Raw genomic sequence first — 21464 nt, 5'->3', positions numbered from 1 at the left:
CACAATGTTGTTTAAAGAAAATTAAAAGATGATAATTATTTAAACTCCTTTTTTTAAAGAAGTTTCACTCCATGATTGTATGAAAATTTCATCTTTGACTGTTATTGGATTTTCTTTTATTAAGCCCAGTTTCTTGATTTATAACATGTCTGTTACACACTGGGAATGATAGCTAATAATTTTTGTCCTCATCAGCCATTCATGTATGATACTGTACCATCTCTGTTCTCAAATGTCATTTGTGAAATGAAAAAGGAATGAGCAAAGAATTGGTCTACCATCAAGAGCCTTTGGAATACACCTTATTTACTCATGTCTCTTTTCTCTACTCTTTTGGTGTAGCATTTCTCTACTCTTTTGGTGGTACAGTAAATTTAGATAATGCTCCATATTTTCAAAGAGATTTTTATAAGAACCCATAAGCAGGCATTTAAAGTTTTTGGTTTTTTTTTTCCCTCAGGATCTTTCTAAGCTGTCAATTGTGGTGCATAACAGAAAGCTCATCAGCATATTGTTTATAGGAGAAAAAAGTTTGTTGCCTTGCTTCTAAATTATCTGTGTGTCTTTTGCTAGTAGAGAGAGAGAAAGAGAGGGAAGTTCCTGTTACTAGTAAGCTTGACAATTTCTTGCTTTACCATTTTCTTTATTGTGGATTTTTGTATTTCTTGGATAGAAAGAAATAAAGCAGGCCAGTGACTTCAAGTCAAAACACCAGTGAGTAGTGTCAACAAATGCTTAGAGTTGAAAGTGTTTAACATACTACGTAAGTTGGCACGAAGGGGGAATCTGTCTCTGCTTAAGGGCTGTTTTATTTCATACACATGACATGACATGCCTCCCAAGAACGTGCTTCTTTGTGAAAGTGCTAAGGCCTCTGACTGAAGACATCCAGGGTATTCACCAGGCATTAGGGATGCATCAAGACTAAACTGCCCCGGTAGACGTCCTTCAGTATCTTTAAGAAATCTTCTAAGATTATCTGGCTTGTGCTAGTAAAAGTGTTCATTTTCATCTGTGCATTCCTTGATGTGTTTAGATGAGTCAAAGAAATCTATAGGAATTTTATAGTCATTATATTTTGGTCTTACAGAATACTTCCCTTTGACTCTAAAACAGTATTTATCTATAATTTCTCAGGGGAATTGTTCCTATTCAGTAGAATAAGAGGGAAACAGCTTCAGGAAATCCCAGCCAATGATTTTAAGGTTCATATGACTGTAAAAAATAAAGTAATACTCTGTATGCGGCAGAAAATTTATTTTTTTTCATTTTTGGATCCTTCTGACATCGAGCACTACTGCTGATGTTCCTCCTGAATGTTGAAAGCGGCATACTTATCAGATCTTCTAGCTTTTATTTGGCTGAGAAAGTGATAATTTAACCTGATGCTAAATGGAAATTGAGAATTTGAGTGAATTAATTGAACACAAAATTGTTCAACTCATTTATTTCAAGTAATGACCAAAAAACAGCATACTGGATGCCACCACTTGCTTTTAGTAACAAATCAACTGAATCAGGGCAACTTTTGGAATCACAGAAAAGACTTTTAAAAATGGTGTTATTGTTTTTTTTTTATTACTTATTGAATATGAATTATTTACAATTCAGCAAAAAAGCACTTTTTCAGGTAATAAAGTTACTTCTCAAAGACATTTCGTTGGCTCAATGTGCAGGACTGAGTGTTGTTTGCAAAGTAGTGTTTTTCAGCATTTTCTGTTCAGAGTTAACTTAAAGACCTAAATGTAACTTAAAAACAAAACAAAACCGCACAATTCTTAGATTTCTGGATGAATTTTACCAGATTATCTATTGCTTGACATTTCTTCTTGCCTTTCAAGGCGCGCTGTTTGATTTGCAGTCCCAGAAAACAACAGTATTGAATTGTGCTGCCAGTTTTGCCAGATCTTATTGTCACTGCCTGCTGGCAGTGTTTCACATGGAATTCCAAAAAGAAAATATTTTGATACTTCTTTTTGTTACCTGATCCTGTAACTTCTGCACACATTCTGCTCCTGTATCAAGGTTTAACTAAGCTATGACTTATATATTTTTTTCCTTCTCATTCTACAATGTTTCGACAATTGTAAATCATTTCCAGTGTTATTAACTTTACATTAAAAAGTAATCAGTACTGTAATTTTGAGACAAAAAGCACATATTCAGAAGAAATGGAGACTTTTTAATGCTATAATTATTGTATTGAAGTACAGTATTTGTTCTAGTATTAAAAATTTATTTAAGCCATAGCAATAGCTGGATGGTGTGTGATGATAAATGTTTTGTGTTTTCTTTTTAGGGTTTCAAAATAGGCCAAAATCCTTGAAAGTATTTGTTAATCCAAGCAGCCACAAAAGAGAAGCCACTCATATTTATTATGAACAAGTGTCACCTCTTTTTAAACTTGCTGATATAAAAACTGATGTCACAGGTAAGCTACCTCAGAAGCATAGTTTAATCTTTTGTGAAGCTATTACCTAAGCTTGCAGGACAGTTTGAACCCTTATTGGTTCTGTCTGCAAATAGTGCATTTGGAATTCTAGTTAATACAATGCAATCTATTTTGTCATCAAAAGTGTTTTAGCATTTTTATTCTTCATTGAACAGTTTTTCCCCTCTAGTCATCAATACCAATAAAATCGCTTTGATGCTTCTAGGCCAAATGTTGAATAAAAGGAAACAAGCATTTAATGTCTGACAGTCTTGTATGCATTTGATAATATTTCCTTCAGTGTTCTGATAAACATGCCCTTAAATATTACCTCTCTTCTGAGAACATCTATTAGTTGGACATCACACAAGAGAGGCTAATGGGAAGAGCACATTATCTCTGGGTTCTGACTGAGTTTGAGGGATGACCTGGGACATTAAGTGATGAAGTTCTGGCATGACAAGGGCAGTTCTCACCAGGCACAGCTGGCTGTCTGGAGAACACAAAGGTAAAAGTTTAATGTTATAGTGATGCTGCCTTCTGCTTGACACTGGACAGTGGGTCTCCAATATCAGGTTTGGATTTAAAGCTCCAAATTCTGCCAGGGTTATGCTTTATGTCCTTATGTCTTTCACTGAATTTGCCCTTTGGCTATTCTATTTCATTGGCTTCCTGCAAGGAACTGGACAGATTTTCTTAAAGCACTAAAATTGTAATGATCTCATTGCTTCTGCTCCCTTCTGCGAAGTCACCAAAACTTTTGCTGCATCAGATTTGGTCCCCCCAGACATCCAAGTTTACAGAGAAATGGTATTATTCAATGCAAATAATATTATATTCATAGCATTATAACTCCCTCTAATACATTGCTGTTCTTTACTTACGATTTCATAGCTGTGTGAGGTATTTTAATCCCAAAAAGTCTTTTTTTCTTGTGATTGTTGTAATTAGTTTGCAAAATGATCGGTTCCAGCTGAAAGGCACTACTTAACCTGCAGTCGTTGCCTAAACGTTTTGTGAAATCACAGCCAGCTCAGGTTACAGGCCAAAAAGCACTCAGAACAAATCTGATTTAAGTATACTAATAAAATAATATAATAATATAATAATGTGATAAGTGTTTGCACGAAATGTATCTTGCTGACTTTATAATCTTTATTTATATGTTTTTATGTTATTTAGCCCACATTTTAAAAGAAAATCAACTAAACTGTGAAATAGAATTTTCTGTTACAACTCTGTAGCGATAAGAGGTGACCATGTCATATTGTTAAATTAGGTATTACTTCATTTTAAGCAATTATTGAAATAAAATTATCCTTTGGACATTTTCCATACTACTGGATATTATTTATTTTTACTGTGAAGGTAACCTCATTCGTTAAACTCTGCTGAAGGCAGCATTATCATTAACTTGTATGAAATTACATTTTTGGCTGAAATCCTAAAGCTGAACTAATAAGCCAAATTTGAATCAAGTTTTATAGATTAATTCAGATAATTTAATATAAGCTGTGAATATCGTTCTTTCTGATTTTAAAAGCATTTTTCCTAATTGAATAGAAATGGTTGAAAATTTATTTTGATTATTTTTATTTAAATTCTAAAAAGAAAAACTGCTGTTTTTAGCCAAATAAATGTGAAATTGCTTATCCTTTAAAATAGGGCTATTTTGGCAATAACCAAGTGCTAAAGTGCTTATTAGCTGCCTAACACTCCTCCTACAGGCAAAAGGAGAAAACTGCATTAGTGTCTTAAATGCTGGTAAAGAATTAAATAATTATGAACAAAGTATTAGGGAAAAAGAAGCAAAGGAAAGAAGAAAAGAAATGGAAAAGGGGGATGAGTGAAAGTTGTCTGGTTCACTGGTGCCATCTTAAAAAAAAAAAAAGCAAACAAACAAAAAAAGCAACTCGGGGGGCAATAACGACACACTTAGAGTGCTATGAATTGAAAGCTTCCGTACAGTTTTCATACTGAAGATAGTTTTTACTTTTAGTCTTTATGCCTACACTGATTTAAAGTCTAAAACTTATTGTAGGAAAATGTTAAGGTAAGTTTGAGTGATTTGCAGTACATAGACAATGTAAGACTGAAAGGTTACTTAGAACAACATCCACAAAGCAGCAAGAACAAATTTGGACAGTGAAGTGCTGAAAGACAGAGCTCTTCATCCCATCTCATATTTCTGTAGTTGGCTCTTGGTGTTGCTGTTCAGTGTTTTTAATTCCTATACAATCAACTCTGCCAGGGCTTATTTTTCACTGTCAGTAATAGAATGAAGTGCCCATTTGTTTTTGTTTTTAAACTTGAAAGTTGTGTGCTGGTAGACAGTTTTTAGTGCATAGTGTGGAGATTTTACCACTTAAAAAAATTTATTATTATTATTATTGGTTTTTAAAGAATGAGTTATACTCACTGTATACACACACACTGTGCATAGACAGAGGAGTGTTTTCAACATCTTTATGCAGCATTTGAGTAGTCTGCAGAAATAGTATGCTATAACATGTACAGATACAGCATGATTGTTTTAGACACCAAGACTAATAATTTTAACAGTATTTAGAAACACTGGAGAAAAGCTTTGAACTATGCTAGCACCAGGGACAGACAAGCATAAAAGATTAATGTAATTTTGCATATAATGATGCACATTCTTACACAAAAAATCCATCTGCAAGTGTCATGTCAGTCAGCAAAAATCTTTGATGGGTGGGTGCAGCTGGGCTGTCTCTTCTGGCAAAGCTGGCCTAGAAAATGCTAAATGTAGTTATGATGCTTCGTGCCATCTGTAGTATGCCAGTTTATCCTGTCTTCACTGGCATTTACGGTACAATACAGGGTATCAGCAAACACAGAGACATCAATGTAGACTGACAGATTCATTTCCTCCAGAGGCTATGAACTCTGGTGCATACTTGTGCCACCTTCCTCTGTGTGTTATATTCTGTTGTCACTGGTATTTGGCTTGATTTCATATTTCTGTGTGTAACTCCTGATATTTTTCATTTAGCAATTTGCATACAAAGGCAATTAAAGGTGATTGATACGGAAATAATTCAGTCTTAACTGATGATATGCTTACATTTTCCTGAAGGTTACCAACTGTACCAATGCTACAAGTTCCATTTTGATGCAACAAACATCTTCTCTAATTCTCTGAATTTAAGTGTGTTGAATAGCCATGTGCCTGATGCCAGCTGAGTTTTGATGTCTTGCCCTTTAGCTAGTGTAATTGCACAACTTACCTTCTCATAATTGTAATGTATTTAATGATAAAAAATATATTCTGAACTAATTAATATGTGTTTCTTATGCTAGAAGTGGAAAAAAATCAATTTATCCAATCTTCTGAAAATTGAGTAATGTTGTTTTCCACAGTAACTGAATATGAAGGACATGCTCTGTCAATACTTAAAGAATGTGAACTCCAAGCATTTGATGGGTAAGTCAGTTAGTGGCTGTGAACATTAATAAACCTTGTAACACTAGTTTTTATTTGTATTCCACCCAAAGTCTGCCAAGAGGTATTTTATGAGTTACTCTGTTTATGATATATGTTCAGACTGAGAAAATCAATTCTCTTTAGATGCTTCATTTTTTTATTACTTAACTGTCAACAGGCATGTACTTTAATTCATAAATAATGATAAATAAACATAAAGCTTTCTTAAACTGTTGTCTTTGAACATTGGGTGAAGTCACTGGAGTGCTTCTGTAAGGCTTTCTAGTAGCCATAGGTACAAAAGGAAATAAAACAGAAAAAGCTGGAGAAAAAAAATAATGCAATGCAGCGATGCCTGATTTGAACAGATCCCTGTCCTTTCTAAATGGTAATAGTTTGGTTTTAGGGAGGATTAATGGTAAGGGTAATTCTTTCCACCCTTTTAGCAATTCTGGCAGCCACCTAATGTGATGTCTGTTTGCTGTTTCCTTTAAGTTTTACCCAGTTATTGAGCAGCATTGCTTGTTATTTGGTGGACTCCAGTCTCTCCAGTTTTGCCTTCACTTCCAGTTCAGTTTTATTCAAATCAGCTACATTTCTCTTGGTTGCCTGTTTACAAAACAGAAGAACAGCATTTCTGTACCTCAAAGACACAATGTTGTTTTATTTATTAGAGTAAGCAAGCAGTATAATGAAGTGCAATTTATGATCTTGAATTTGTCTCAAAAAGGCTTATGATTCCTTACATGTTAAACGGTACATGAAGTAATTTGGAAGCTTTCCACCTCCAGCAGGGTGTTAGTCCAGCATATTTGTATCTTGGGTGCTTTTTGTAAGCAATACTGCAGTGCTTTAATTCTTTGTCAGAGCTGGCCTCGGCTGTGTTCTATTTCATTTATTTTCCCTGATTTCTCAGGCTCCCATGCTGTTCTGCAACATCATGGCTGTATGTCAAGCATCTTATGTGAGACTTCACCTCTTTTTGTATCCTCTTCTGTTTTTCTTATCCACACAATAAATTATCGAAGTTGGCTGTGTGCTTTTCCCCTGTCTGGAGGCCAAGCCATGGTTAGAGAGCGTGTGCATTGCAGATGCAAACTGCCTCTGAGCTGCATTCTCTTGTTTATGCAGTAACAAATGTAAAAGGTATATCCAAGTATTTCTTCCCCAGTCAGGAGCCTACATGACTGGATTTTATTTAGAGTAGCTAGAGTTGGTCAGACTTCAGGGAACAGATGACTGATAAACTTGTGTCTGATGGTTAGACAGATGTTTTTTTCCTCTAAGAGGCCTTCTTCGTGGTCTTAGTCAAATCTGTTTGCTCAAGGCTTTTCACTCCTTATGCATAACAAGTTCTTGCTGATTAGATCTGAAATCCCTGGTGCCTAATACCATCTCTGTTTCTGGCCAAAAGGGAAACTGTTGAGAACTAACATGAATTAAAAAAATAAAGTTAGCTACATTTCTTTCTGGCTTTCAGGTGTGTTTTTTTTTGTTGTTGTTGTTTGTTTTTGTTTTTTTTTTTTTTGATCCTTTGTTTATAACAACAATACAGATCCCAAATTAGAATATTTGTCTGTTTTCAGTAGTGCTAATATTTAGAATCTGCATTTAAGTCCCTCTAGGTTTATCACACTCCAAAGATTATTATTTTTTTTTTCCTGTGGCAGAGATTTTCAAGCCTAGGTTGCCCAGAGATGTGGTGGGTGCCCCATCCCTGGAGACTTTCAAGGCCAGACTGGCCCAGGCTCTGAGCAACCTGATTGAGCTGTGTATGTATATCCCTGTTCATTGCAGGGGAGTTGGACTGGATAGTCTTTGAAGATCCTTTCCAACTCTACGGATTCTATGATTCTGTCAAACTAAATAAAGAATGAAGTAAAAATCTGGCTCCTGATTACACACAGTAAGATTACAGAATCCAAATGTTTCTATTTTCCTTTTTTTTCCTGTTTTTTTTTTTTTTTTTTTTTGTGTATGTGCATGTGAGAATTGTTTAGCTCAGAGGGAGAAATATTCCTGCCAATTTAGAAATTAAGCTGTGGAAAGAAAATAATGACTAAAGAGATGGATGATTTAATTTAAGCACTTAGTAATGTCATGAATATATTTTTTAAAGAGCATACCATTTTTATCTGGCTGAATTTTTGGGCATAGTTTCACAACTGCATTCGCATGACTGTATGATAAAACGGTTTAAATAAGCACCTTCTACAATAAACCTGACTTACCTATATTGTAAACATATTGAGTGTAAGATTACTATTTGTTGTTCTGTAGAATGTGTACCTTAAAAACCTTCAACTTCCAAACATGCTTATTTGGAGAATCATGTTCATATTTGCCTAAAATAAATAAATAGAACCGAAAATGGCATCAACGATGGACACTTGCTGTAACTTTTATAGAGCTTTTAGAGAGCTTTTATAGACAAATACATTCTTCTCTATAGCCACAGCAGGTGGGAGTTTAATTACATGCTCCAGAAGCAGTGATTAAGTACCTTCATGCAAAGGATTGCTGGTATGAGGATTTTATACCTTCCTAAATCCCTCCACTGTCTGCATAGTGTGTTTTCAAGTATTTTCAGTTTAATATTTGGTTAGTTGTTATGATAATGGCAATTAAAAACCAGTGGAATGCTTATGGTGGTCAATACTGAAAGATTTGGAGAGCTTTTCCTCTGAAGTACTTGGACTTATGCTGGAGTCCTCCCCTGCTTGGTTTTGTGGCTCTGGTGCTGTAAGAGGAGATATAAGTTAGAAGTTAAGTATAGCTATTCCGACTCAGAGAGAAGCAGAAAAAAGGATGCTTATATCTTGTTAGTTGATATGCACTGACCTGACAGTAAGGCTTTGACTGTTCCTAAAGAAAGAGTGGATTTCAGCTGCTTGAAGTACCATTGCATTGATGTGGTATTTTAGCTGCCTTCTGCTGGTTTGCTCAATTATGGAATGGTTTATTTTGAACTGTGAAATGTTTTTGTTTTTTAATAGAGTAATTTGTGTTGGTGGAGATGGATTTGTCAGTGAAGTTGCTCATGGTCTGCTACTTAAAGCCCAGATAGATGCTGGAAAGGGCACAGACTTCATATCGGCACCTGTCAGAGCACCAGTCCCTCTTGGAGTGATACCAGCAGGTGAGACTAAACAACACTGTTATGTTTTGTCAGTGATTTGTTCTAGGTCCCTTTGGCACGATTTATAGGTTTGGCTACTAAAGGCAGTTTTTGATGCTAAAGCTTCAGTTACTTAAGGGAGTTATTGAATAAATGACCTATATGTGTGATTTAGATTGATTACAAATGACTAGATTTTAAATCATTATGATAATTTATAGTAATGGCACAGATGAGCTCTTTGCCTAAAGGAAGCAGCTCTGGAGGCAGAAAACTAAAATTATCTTCAGATGATCCATGCAAAAATGCTGTTTTGCACTTATTTGCCAACAGAAATGCAATCAAATGCAAACTTTGTTTTCTAGAATGTCCTTAATTCAGGCCGTGGTGGTTTTTTCTTCTCTCTCCAATTTTTTTGGCAGATTCCCAGTTGTATTCATGCTTACGATCTATTTTTTAAATGGTGTACCAAGAATATATATTGCAAATGATATTAAAAAATAAAAATACTATGTGCAGAAAACTGCTTTATCTTCCTTCACTTCCACAGATCTGAAAATACATGCATCTGTTTTGAATAATGCTCTCGTTCCTACCTTAACTTGTACATAACTCTCGTGCTTTTTTTTTCCTTCTTCCCATGTTTTTCTCTTGCCCTTCTTAGTGTAACTTGGATCAGGCAGAACTGCATGCAGAGCTTGTTTTACACTTGTGTCTGGGTTATGCCCCTTAGAAAGAAGGGGGGCATTTTTGCATGGACAGTACCCTCAGGTGTGACTGCCAATGTGAATGCTTGCTGTAATTTTTCAGATGATTTTAACCAATAGGAAATGATTTTAACCGTCAGCCAAGAGAACAGCAAATTATTCTTTTCAGCTTTCTACAAAGAAAGGAGTAAACTCAGTAAACTTGTAAACTCAGAAAGCAAGTTTTACATGCTTTGACCATCGCTTGTCAGTTAAGACTGTGTGTGTATAGGTGGTGGCAGGGTGGAATCTCTCCGGTGTCTCTCTTCACACTGTCTGGCTGTGAGCAAGTCACTGCGCCTCAGTGCCAGTGCTTCCTCTCTTCAGTTTGTCAGCAGAAGAATGTCATTAAAGGGTATGAGAACCTGAGAGAGTGTTCTATTGCTTGCTACACAGACTGCTGTAGGCTTTCTTAAAAGAGACTGGGATCAATTTATAGTGAAAGCGTGAGAAACTTCATAACGGTTTCCTAAGTATCTTCCTTTATTTCAATAGTGTTTATATTTCAAAAAGTAGTCAGGAAATAGGTCAGTGTAATACTTGGGCACATAAAGATGTACTTCAATGGTCTTTCCACCTGTAATTTCACCAAACCAATTATTAGGATTTTCTGACCGTGCAAGAATAGAAAAATGTTGTGGGGTCCAAAGAAGGGCAATGAAGATGATCAAGGGACTGGAACAGCTTTCCTATGTAGAGATGCTGGGGAAGTTGGGCTTGTTAAGCATGGAGAAGATAAGGTTCTAGAAAGACCTCATTGAGGACATCCAGTACTTGAGGGAGACATAATCAGAAGGGAGACCAATTTTTTACACAATCTGATAGTGATAGGACAAAGGGGAATGGCTTTAAAAGAGGAAATATTTAGGTTAGATGTTAGGAAGAAGATCTTTACTCAGGAGGCATGAGGCACTGGCACAGGCTGCCCAGAAAAGCTGTGGATGCCCCTGGAAGTCTTATGCCATTCTATGATTCTGTGGGATTGCACTCTTTGAAGGCAGATGAGATTGAGGTCTGGGTTTGGTGTGTTGTCAGTAGATAGAGCAGCATTTTGAAGTTCCAATCCACCTGGTGGGGAGAAGCTGCTTTTGAAACTGCTTCCCTTCTGGGCAGACAGATCTTATGAGAGCATACTTCTAGCAGAGCACCATGGCAGTAGCTCCCAGGCTGCCTTCCTGTGGTCCCAGCCGGAAGGGTGATGTAGGGCGGCCTGTGGTGGTCCCACCAGCCACCAGCAAGAGCTTGTTGCTATGGGAACTGCAGCTGAGGGGCTGCAGAGGGAGCAGGAGGACATGGAAAGTGATCCTGTTGTGATGAGCGGGAGTCAATCTGTATCCAATGGCTGCGAGCCTTTTGGTCCTAAGTGGTTCATTTAAATAAATTCATGGTTTCCAATTAATTTGTAAAATAAAATATTACTGAGGGACTGTTAATTTCTGTGATATTTCAGGCAAAGAACCAAAATGTTGGTGCAGTTTTCATCAGAATTTTAGCTATGCTTGACTAGGAAGTCATTACATCACATTTATCTGTTTGGATGGGGGAGACATTAACAGCCTTATGAATATTCATGTTGTCTGGTTAATTAAGTTAATTGTACTGCAGAAGTGCTTGCACTTCCAAGGACAATTTTTTCCCTACAGTTTCTGTTTGGTACCTCCATCAGTCATTTTTTACGTGACCTGCAGATACTTAATCCTTACCATGATGCTTTTGTGCATTTCGTAGGATTAAGATTGTGGGAAGTTGTTGGTAATGTCAGGAAACAGGGTGAATATTTAGAACAGGGTTATAGTTCAGGAATAATAAAATCTATTTTGGTATCTGTTAAAAAAAATAAAAAAAATGTGTCTGACAAAGATGCTGGAGTTGTATGGTCGAAAACTTTTATGCTGATTTACAATAAACTGAGTAGTTGGAATGAGACCTAAAAATGTGCCTGCTGTAATCTTTGGGGAGAACAAGGCCATACATGAGCATCAAAGGAGGTTATTAGTCTCTTCAGTGTAGTACAATAGTGTTCATGGAAACCACTTTGTTGATGGTAAGTAATATTCCAAACTTACATAGAATTAAGAAAGGTTTAAGGCTGACTTAAAAAGATGAATCATGGCATTGCATGGGGCTGCTGAATCACGGCCTGAACCTCTGATTAATCACCTGAGACAAGCACTGAGTCAACCACAGGAGCACAGGTGAAGGCAATTCACCTGTGCTGCAGGAAGGGGTGGAGCCAGGCTAGGCCCATTTAAGAACTGAGTACCAGTGGGGAAGGATCTCTTCTGGAGAGCTACTCCACTGGAGTTTATTGTGCGAGCCCGGGATAGGGTGAGTGTTTTCTTTTCCTTACTCTAGTATCATAATTACATCAGACAAACTCCTGGGTATACTATACCATCTGTGTATTCATTGATTGTACAGGCGTTAAAGCCATTATTATTAAATCACCATTTAAGTCAGCGAAGTTTTAATCCTAACAATTTTATTTGTATAATAACTTTGATTGTTTTATCTCTGTTGGTGTAATCTTTCTTTGCATCATCCTCTTTGTACAGGACCTAGATAAAGGGATGCTTAATTCAATCATTGCTAGGGTCAAAATGCTGCTAGGTGCGTGTTAAGAATGTTTTCTGGAATAGGTGGTGACATTCCCTGCTGTATAACTATGCATATTCTGGATCTGCAGCTCATGGAAGGGCTTGCTTGCATGCAGTACTTACATTTTTGAACACAGGCAGAGCTTACTTTCTCAGTAGCTGGGAGAGGTGGGGTTTTGTCTTGTTTACTTCTGCAGATTTTAATGAGTTTCACAGATTTAAGACAAGGATGCAATTATTTGTGCTATCCTGTTTAGTAGGAATGAGATTTAACTCTCATTAAAGTCAGCATGAAAATTGGTATTGATTTCAGCCCTGGCCATTTGTTATCTTGTTGCCCTCTGTATTGATGAATCACTCTTACTTAAAGGAGGAATTCCAGTTTAAGAGGTACCAAGCCCAATCTTTTGAAGTTTATTCTACCCTGTGCTCTTCTGTTAGCTTGATCTTCAATGACATAGAAAAGCAATATTTATCAGAATAACTTTGCATTACTTGTAAAAATATACTGCTTGTGGGTGATTTCCTTTGTTTTCATCCCTTTTCTTCTTTTTTTTTTTCTTTCTCCTCAAAAAAAGATTCCTATAAAAGTCACTTAGAGTTTCAAAAACAAAAACCTGATCCAAGGAGGTATCTCTGAATGCTTTGAGCTCCTACTTGAGCTTCACTGACGAAACAAAAATAGTTGAATCTAGAGTCTAAATGTCAGAAATAATCAAACACGAAATACTGTAAGCACAGACTTGTACTGTTCTCTGAAGAATAACTTTTTAGGGCAAACTTTTTTTTTTATCCCAAAGTTTTCTGTATGGAACTATATTTTATGTTCATTGAAGTGATAAAAGTTGCTGATTTGAAGATTAAACAGCGTCTCGAGCTACAATTTTGTGTTTGCTTTTGTACAGAAAGAGAAGTTCAAATAGCTTTTCGTTGAGTTGCTGGATATAAATTGTTGGAGATAAATTGCTGGCGTTGTAGTATACATAATAAAATACACTTTCTGGTACTGTATGTAGAGAAAAATTCTTTGGGGGAAAAAAAAAAAAGAAAATTAAGATTGAATTTGTTGATTTCTTCTCTCAAAGTGCTTTGTAATCCCAGTTTCATGGGCATATTTAAATATATTCTTTAGGAAAAGGAAAAATAAACTGGTATTATAGTCACCTCTGAACTCTGAGAAATATCTGAATTAAATTTCATTTCTGTTTGAATTGTTCAAAGAATAAAACTGCACATGGTCAGATTTCTTCCACTGTGACTGAGGATGTAAACTTCAAAAAATGTCGTGTCTGTTATGTTGATACATGTACCTCCCTCATTTCCTTCACATAACAGGAGCCCTGGGGCCCTTACTCAGAGCTTCTCTCTCTCTGACATTCTGAAGGCTTTCCATGAGGCTCTGAGCACTCTGGTTGCTTCCAGAGACTGAGGTGACCTGAGGAGGTAACAGGTTCTCTGTGAGATACTGTGATAAAATACACCTGGCTTTATTTCTTTTTTTTTTTTTTTTTCCTCTCTTAACATTCTTGTTTAGGGGAATTATTGGGGGGGAAAAAAAAAGCAAAGCGTGTATTACTGAATAAGAATGACAAGATGCCTTTAGAGCTATGCAACTATGTACATCAATCTTTCCATATTTAGTATGATTTCTACCACTAAAGTGACATCAAAGATGGCAAAATTTTGAGATGAGCATAATTTTTCAGTCTGGTATATGATGCTTTTAAAGTGCTTATTGAGATACTGAGCGCCTCTTATTTGAAATATGATGATTTCTTCCCTTTCCTCGCTTCTCTCCCTCCCCCCTACCCCCACTGTCGACAGAGAAATTTAAATGCATCCATAAAATAGAAGGCAAATTTATCAACCAGAGTTGTCTATTGCTGCTGTAGCATATTAAATAATTCAAGCAACAAGAAAATGATTTGAAAATTCGAGTAAGTGAACTTATTCCTTTATGGGATGTTAGGTTCTAAATTGTTCATTTACAATTTTTGTAATTTGAATTAATCTGTTCTTGAATTACTCATGCCTTACTCAGTGCTATAAAGAAGCTCAATGTTCTCTCTGCGCAGCCCTGGAGTTCTAGCTGTGCAGAATGGAATCCTGTGGTCCTGCTACTTGGCTAAGAAAAGCTGTTTTTCAGTCATTGATGTTCTCCTTATACATAAAATAAACATGCTGTAATCAACAATATCTGCTGTTACTTCTCAGATATAGTCTGCAAGGGAAAAAGCAGCATTCTGACTAGATATTGTAGAATTTTGCATGGGAAACTTGATGTTTTCAATGGCCTGACATTGTATTGTTTTTCCAACTTAAAAACAAGCAAATAAACAAAACAAAACAGCATTCCCCAGATGAATCCTACTTGATAATCTGCCTGCTGGTACATTTTCCCAGTATTCGACTTATGTATATAAAAAAAAATATTTGTAAAGGGAGTTAGGTTAATAGCAGCAACAAAGAAGGCAATATTTGCTTTTGGATTTTATGGCACATATCAGTGAATATACAGATAGGATTTTGTAGATCTCTGGAATTTTGTATGCTTATAATTTGTGCTACTTAGCATTTTGCTTTTACCAAGACGGAATGATTTGTGTAGGGGGCTTTGAAAATGTATTAACCATTTCAATTTCCTTTTCTGAAATTTTTATATACGTGCCATAAATATATACTTCTTGCTATCTTCTATCTTATTTACGATAGTTTGTGCTTACTTTTGCAGGTACTACTAATATTTTGGCCTACACTCTCTATGGCATCAAACATGTGGTGACTGCAACGCTGCACATTGTAATGGGTAAATACTTATAGGCACAGTGTCTGTTTTTACATAGTGAAGCAGCGTTTAGGGATTTGCCATAGCCAATTGTTTAATAAATACCTAGTGTTATGCTATAGCACTGTAACCTATACTGTAAGACTTTTATGTCCAAATGATTCTGACCTGGTTTATAGAGTATGGAACGTTCTTTGCATGTAGCTTAATAGTAAAGGTAATTATAACAATCTGTAACAATTCTGGCATTCATTTCCTCTTGCTGATGTTCTTTATTGCAAAGAGTAACCTTTTCTGGACTGTGTAGTGTGAACTGTGTTACTCTGTGTGTTATGTACTGGCTGAACATTCCTTTAAAAAACAAAAACAAAAAAAAAAAAAACCAACAGAACACACACAGCAGTTTTCATAAGAAAGCTTTATTTGTAGAAGAACTTCATTTCTTGCCATTCAGTCTGATCTGCACAACAAATGGGGTTTTATGTGTGAAAATCTGATTATGCTAAGAAGAACAACTAGCTTGCCTGTGTAAGCCATATTTCCAGGACTTAGGAAGTAGCAAATGCTTAACTGAATAAGGTCAATGTTTCTCCTAAAGTAAGTTTTTTTTTTTTTAGGATGCGTATATAAAAATACATATATAATTTTTCAAAAAGAGAATAATGGATAAGGAAGCTTCATCCTGAATGTGTGTTTTCTAGACCTTACAGTCAGCAGTGGAATATTCCTTTTCCTGGATAGTAAAGCTTACAGTTTATATACAAAATCTGAAACTGTCTTTTCCAGAGACCGTGAACATAATGAAAACAACAGATTCATTCATAGAAAAAAAAAAAAGTGTATATATATGCTATTTTGAACAAAATTAGATGTCTTTGTTCTGTATCTGTAAAAACATTTGTGACCATTTCACCAATTGCTTGTAATGATTGCACTGGATACTACATTTCAGGATCTCTTAAATATTGAACATAAATGTATTTATGTAGTAACTGTAATTTTCTCTGTATAATAATTGAAAGTCACAATATGTCCTGCCTGACGAGTTGGATGGATTTTTGCCGTAAAAAATTTTGACATTTTGAAGTTTCCTGAACATTGTTCTCTGAAATGAGTACTTCTACAGTCTTGATTATATCTGAGTTGATTCTAATTTTCATAAGTAAAACTCGACTTCCTAAGGAGAGAATATTCTGCAGATCTTTCACTCAGTTAAAATCAGGTGAAAATGAAATAGTAAACTATGTTTGGTTTGTTGTTTGTAATTTCTGATCTTTGATTTTTTTTTTTTTTTTTTTTAGGTCATATCCAACCAGTAGATGCCTGTACTTTCAGTACTCCAAGCAGGCTTCTGCGTTTTGGGTTCTCAGCTATGTTTGGTTTTGGTGCAAGGACTCTAGCTTTGGCTGAAGAGAACCGTTGGATGCCCTCCAATCAGCGAAAGAACTTTGCTTTTATCAAAACACTGGCAGATCTCAAGTACACCATAAGTTGTTACATTTTTCTACTATTTCTCATTTTCTTGAGGAATATGCAATAATGAATGCGGTAAAATATAGACAACAGTAGTTTAGCTGTCTTGACTTATCTTTTGGTTGCTAAATTTGTTATATTTAGCATTTCCTTAAAATCATTTTAATTTGAATAAAAGTTTGTCTAGCAGTCAGAAAATTGGATTACAGTAAATATTACAATATTTAATATATAATATTAATAAAATATTAATAAAATTAATAATATTAATAATATTTAAATATAAATGCTTTTCCAGGACAGAAAAATGTGAATTATCATTTCTACCTCTACAAATTCCACAGGAAGACTCTTATGAGAATGACAGGTAAGTAAAACTGAGTCAAACTCAAATGTAAAAAAAAAAAAAGAGTATATATTGTTGAAGAGAAAATTGTGCAAATTCTGTATTTTGTTCAAATTTAGTCATCAGATAAAATAAAATTTTAAAAGGAAAAAGATTTATTTTGAGAACTGTGAACTTGCACAGTTTGTAAAATAGTCCTTCTGTCTCTGAGACTACAGAGGGTTTATTACAAAGCAGACTTTCTCTTAATATTCTTGTTGTTCAATTCCATTATTTCTGTCATCTGGTGACACACTGATTTTTTTTTTTCTAAAGAAATATTGTTTATATGTGCTAAATTTATTTTAAATTATTTTCCCTACATGTTTTTTCACCCTTCTAGAAAGAAAAAAGGAAAAAACAAAAAAAGAGGTGAGCCTTAGCTTTTATGATTCATTAAAAATGAACTGTGAGTGGTTAAACTGGAGTAATATGAATTACTCTGTTATATTTAGGTAGCAAGGATCAGTGGCACAAAATTCAGGGTGACTTCCTGAACGTGAGCATTATGGCAATCCCTTGTCTGTGTTCAATGGCACCAAGAGGCTTGGCACCTAATACGAGGTCAGTGGAGGTTTAAAGAATTAGTCACATCTATAAATTCTGACATCTTACCTTAAGACCTTGGCTTTTCCCAGAATACAAGGCTGTGTTTAGGTAGTCTAGACTATGGAGCAGGGGAGGGAGTGCGGACTGCAGCAGACTTGATAATCCCAGGAATTGTAATCAGTTTTAGGATCAAGCAAATAAGGTCAAGTAGTCTAACTAGAATAATGAGTAGATAATTGCTGTGATTAAATTAGTTGGCAAGTCCAACTTAAGTAGTAGTCATCGAGCAGTTGTCTGTCATAGGTTTTGGCTATATGTAGAAACTTCGTTCTTAAATTTTGGTTTACTTTTTCAAGCATCAAGGTGCCATTTGTCTTCTGCTTTACAGGCAGGAGCAATGAAGTCCTTCTGTCAAGAACTGGAATTCATACTTGTATTTTGCCTTATTTTTTGCCAAATTTAGGAAATGCAGTTTTATATTTAGGGCTTTTGAAAACAAATGTGCATGCAATCTGGTTGTTGACACTTATTCAGTTTGCCTTGGCTCATTGTTGACAGCATATTTTGTGGTGCTCAAATAGCTATCAGGTGATAAATCTTTGTAGCTAATGTATCAGGTTAACAATTAAAAGCGGAATAATAGCAAGTAGGAGCTTCACAGTTGTATGTGAAATTCAACACAACCTCTCAAATTAGAATTCATAAACTTTTCTTGTACATTATATATTAGTCCTTATACATTACTGCTCATAAAAATTATGGAATGAGCCTGTTTTAGTTATCTTTAGTGAAAATGAATATGCCTTAAGACTTGTTAGATATTTATCTTCCAAATTACTTGCTGATCTGTTAGGATTTGCCTTATTGAAAATGACTTAAGAATAGTTGTGGTTGATAAAGATATTGTGGAGAATTTTTCTTAGTTTGGGGAGTCCTGCTGAGGTGCATATTCTTTAAGGTAGTGCTGTGCTGCTTTCCCCTCCCAGGAAAACTATCTCTGTTCAGCATTTACTGTTATATTTCAGTTAGCAGAAACTTTCTGACAAGAACTGAATAGTCTTTTTTAGCTTTGCTTTCTTTTTCCATCTGTTATGACACCTGCTCCTCAGTGATACAGAATTTTAAGACAATTCCGTGCAATTATTACAGGTTTGAATGAACCTGTTTCTCCTTCAGCAGAGTTGCTTAGTGGATCCCCCTATTTTGTATACCATTTTTGTTCTTTGTTGAATATTATCATAGAAATTAAGTTATCTGGCAGGGTGGAAAGCATAAATGTTTCAGACAGTTGTTCCATTTCTCATAGTCAATAATATCTTGACTGTAAAGCTTTTCAACCTGTGAAACAAATGTTGCAGTGTTTGCTTGAGATGCAGAATCCATTATGGCAGTGTCAGCTAAGTACATCCAGGTTTCTTCACTCCGATCTGTTTTTTCTCATGAGATTTTTTTTTTTTTTTTTTTTTTTTTGCTACGTGAAGACATTTGAAGATGAATGAATGCTTTGACTATTGCAACTCTCTTTATACTAGCCTAAATCTGCAGTGTGTCATGCTTCACTGCAGATTGGACTTGCAAAAGAATTAAAGAGAATTCTTAATCATCTCAGAAATGCTCCAATGTGAAATGCATTCTCCAGTAACCTGCTATGTCTTTTCTAGTAAAAACTTGATAAGGAGGCAGTTGTTTCAATTTTACTAAATCAGTAAAATAACGCTATGCCATCTGACTTGTTCCATGGCTGTATAAAAGTTATCCTTTTAGGTTGTGCTTTATTGTAGTCTGAGAATGTTCCAATTATAGTTGTTAAACAGCCAGGAAGCTCTGGGTGGGGAGTTAAGTGGTGGGGCGCTGGAAAGTATTGTTTTGAAATGACCTTAACCTATTTTTTAATTGCTCCTAGTGAATGAATAAATGTATCTTCTGAATATAATATAAAGTACAGTCTCAGCAGTGATTGGCATTTTTACCAGACACCCTTTTTGAAAGTTGGTTTCTCTCTATAACTTGAATGAGACTTAGGAATGGTTGAAATGAGATTCAGGCAGCTAGTTTCTGTGACAGGCTACAGTTGCATTAAGGAGCGTGTGAAGTAGTACCAGCTCATTGTCTGACCCAAGTTCAGAAGTGTTAAATATCACTGCAATTAAGTACCTAGCACCAGTAAGTATCTGCACTGTAAGATCTCTTCTTGATTAACCTCCAGTGTACACTTCTGTACAAGATTCCCTTCAGTTTTGAAGTTATTCATTCTACGTGAAACATGTGGAGTGTAGAACTCTGCTGAGAATTTCTAAGAGGGTTTGAATAGCAGAATGGTTAAGATGAGGATGTTCATTAAGGCAGCTGAAGTGTGAATGGTGGAGCTGAATGAGTCTATCTGCACTGAGTGGTATGTGCTTCACATGTCATGGGAGCGGTTAATCACAGGATTTCTGGTAATCATCATACTTTGTTGGAGAGAAATGTAAAACAAATTTGTGATGTTTAAGAATTTTGCTGTTAAGTAGAAAAGCATTTTCATTTAAATATGCATAGCATTTAATAAATTATAGCTACTGATAAAGAAGTAAAATTTCTTTTGTGTGTGTTTTAGGTACAGAGATGCCGAGTAACTTCAAATGCATCATTTTAATTGATCTATAAAGATGTGGGGGTTTTGTTTTGTTTAAAAGTATATATTTAAATTATAACTATTCTATTAATGTGCTCTTGCACCTATAAGCCTGTTAAACTTCCAGTAATGTATTTACTTCAGGGAACTAAGTCTGTCTGCTTTTCAGGTTAAATAATGGAAGCATGGCTCTGATTGTTGTACGGAATACCTCCCGAACTGAGTTTGTAAAACACCTGAAAAGATATGCCAGTGTAAAAAATCAGGTACTGTTAATTTCATTCTGGTGATTATAAAAGGAACAGCAAATCGTGAAGGTAGACATGCTGGAAGAGTTAATGTTAGCATCCTCATAAGGAGACTTAGCTTCCTGTCAGAATACATTAGCCCCCTTTTTATCTGATTTTTTTTTTTCTTAAATCACTAGACTAATACCGATTAGCCTATTTCAACCCATCTGTTGTGGTTTAAATTGTATTTTTGATTTACCATCGATTTATGGGAATAAAGCACAATAGAAAAATGCATGCTGTATTTAAATCTTGTGTAAGAGATCAAGACTTGGGGACATGATGCATCTCTGTAAGAAATAGGTGAAGTCCATAGCGTCTGCAGATTGCTGAACCTTACACCGACATCATCAGATTATCACCATTGAGTTTAGCAGATATACTTTTCAACCATTTATGAATATTTATAGAACTGTACATAAAAACTGTGATCACGTTCTTTTTTTTTTTTAAAGAAAAATGAAGCATCTAAACATAAATGTCATCCTAAATACCCCATATGTAGCCTAAACATCGTGGTAGTCATTCAAACATTTCAGGGTTATGTGAACTCACTTTACAGGTAGGTCCAGGCTTGGATTAGATAATCATTGAGCAGGCAGAGTTTGTCATGGAGGTGGTGGCAGTACTGTGTGACAGCACTAACAGATGCTTTTAGGAAACAGTTTGTGTTTTCCAATTATGTCATAGTTACGCCCTTGGAGGAAGAAGGCTTTGCTTTTCTCTGTCTTTATAGTTAAAAATTACAGTTAGATGGCACAGCCTCACTTGAGACTTGAGAACAGGATCACTGGCAGTGGCAAACAAATAATAGGAAAAAAATTCCGTGGACTTTAATGTATTCAGAGAGCATATGCCATTTTGGCATGTGAAAAATATACCACCTCATCTGTAAATTGAGCAAGTCTGATATAGGAATGCGAGTGGAATAATACACTTTTTCTTTTTTCTTTTTTTTTTTTCACTGAGGCACTATTTAGGATAAGAAATAGCAGGTAATCTATGAATGCTAGTTGGAATATACAATA

At 35.5% G+C, this 21464-nt stretch overlaps 1 protein-coding gene across 5 annotated transcripts in view; it reads left to right on the top strand.

Annotated features, from left to right (window-relative positions):
* Nucleotides 1-21464, top strand: part of CERKL (ceramide kinase like) — a 48514-nt gene that overhangs the window by 25802 nt on the left and 1248 nt on the right. For all 5 annotated transcript variants that reach the window (XM_048952625.1, XM_048952626.1, XM_048952629.1 and 2 more), the window contains exons 3-11: nt 2300-2431; nt 5816-5879; nt 8876-9018; nt 15072-15146; nt 16427-16604; nt 16897-16965; nt 17327-17355; nt 17439-17547; nt 20316-20412. In XM_048952625.1, coding sequence (XP_048808582.1) covers nt 2300-2431; nt 5816-5879; nt 8876-9018; nt 15072-15146; nt 16427-16604; nt 16897-16965; nt 17327-17355; nt 17439-17547; nt 20316-20412 — 896 coding nt within the window. The remainder of the gene's footprint in view (nt 1-2299; nt 2432-5815; nt 5880-8875; nt 9019-15071; nt 15147-16426; nt 16605-16896; nt 16966-17326; nt 17356-17438; nt 17548-20315; nt 20413-21464) is intronic.

Source organism: Lagopus muta, chromosome 8 (genome assembly GCF_023343835.1).
Source record: "Lagopus muta isolate bLagMut1 chromosome 8, bLagMut1 primary, whole genome shotgun sequence".
Lineage (NCBI taxonomy): Eukaryota > Metazoa > Chordata > Aves > Galliformes > Phasianidae > Lagopus > Lagopus muta.
Note: the sequence above shows the minus strand (reverse complement) of the source record. Positions and strands in the feature narration are given on the sequence as shown.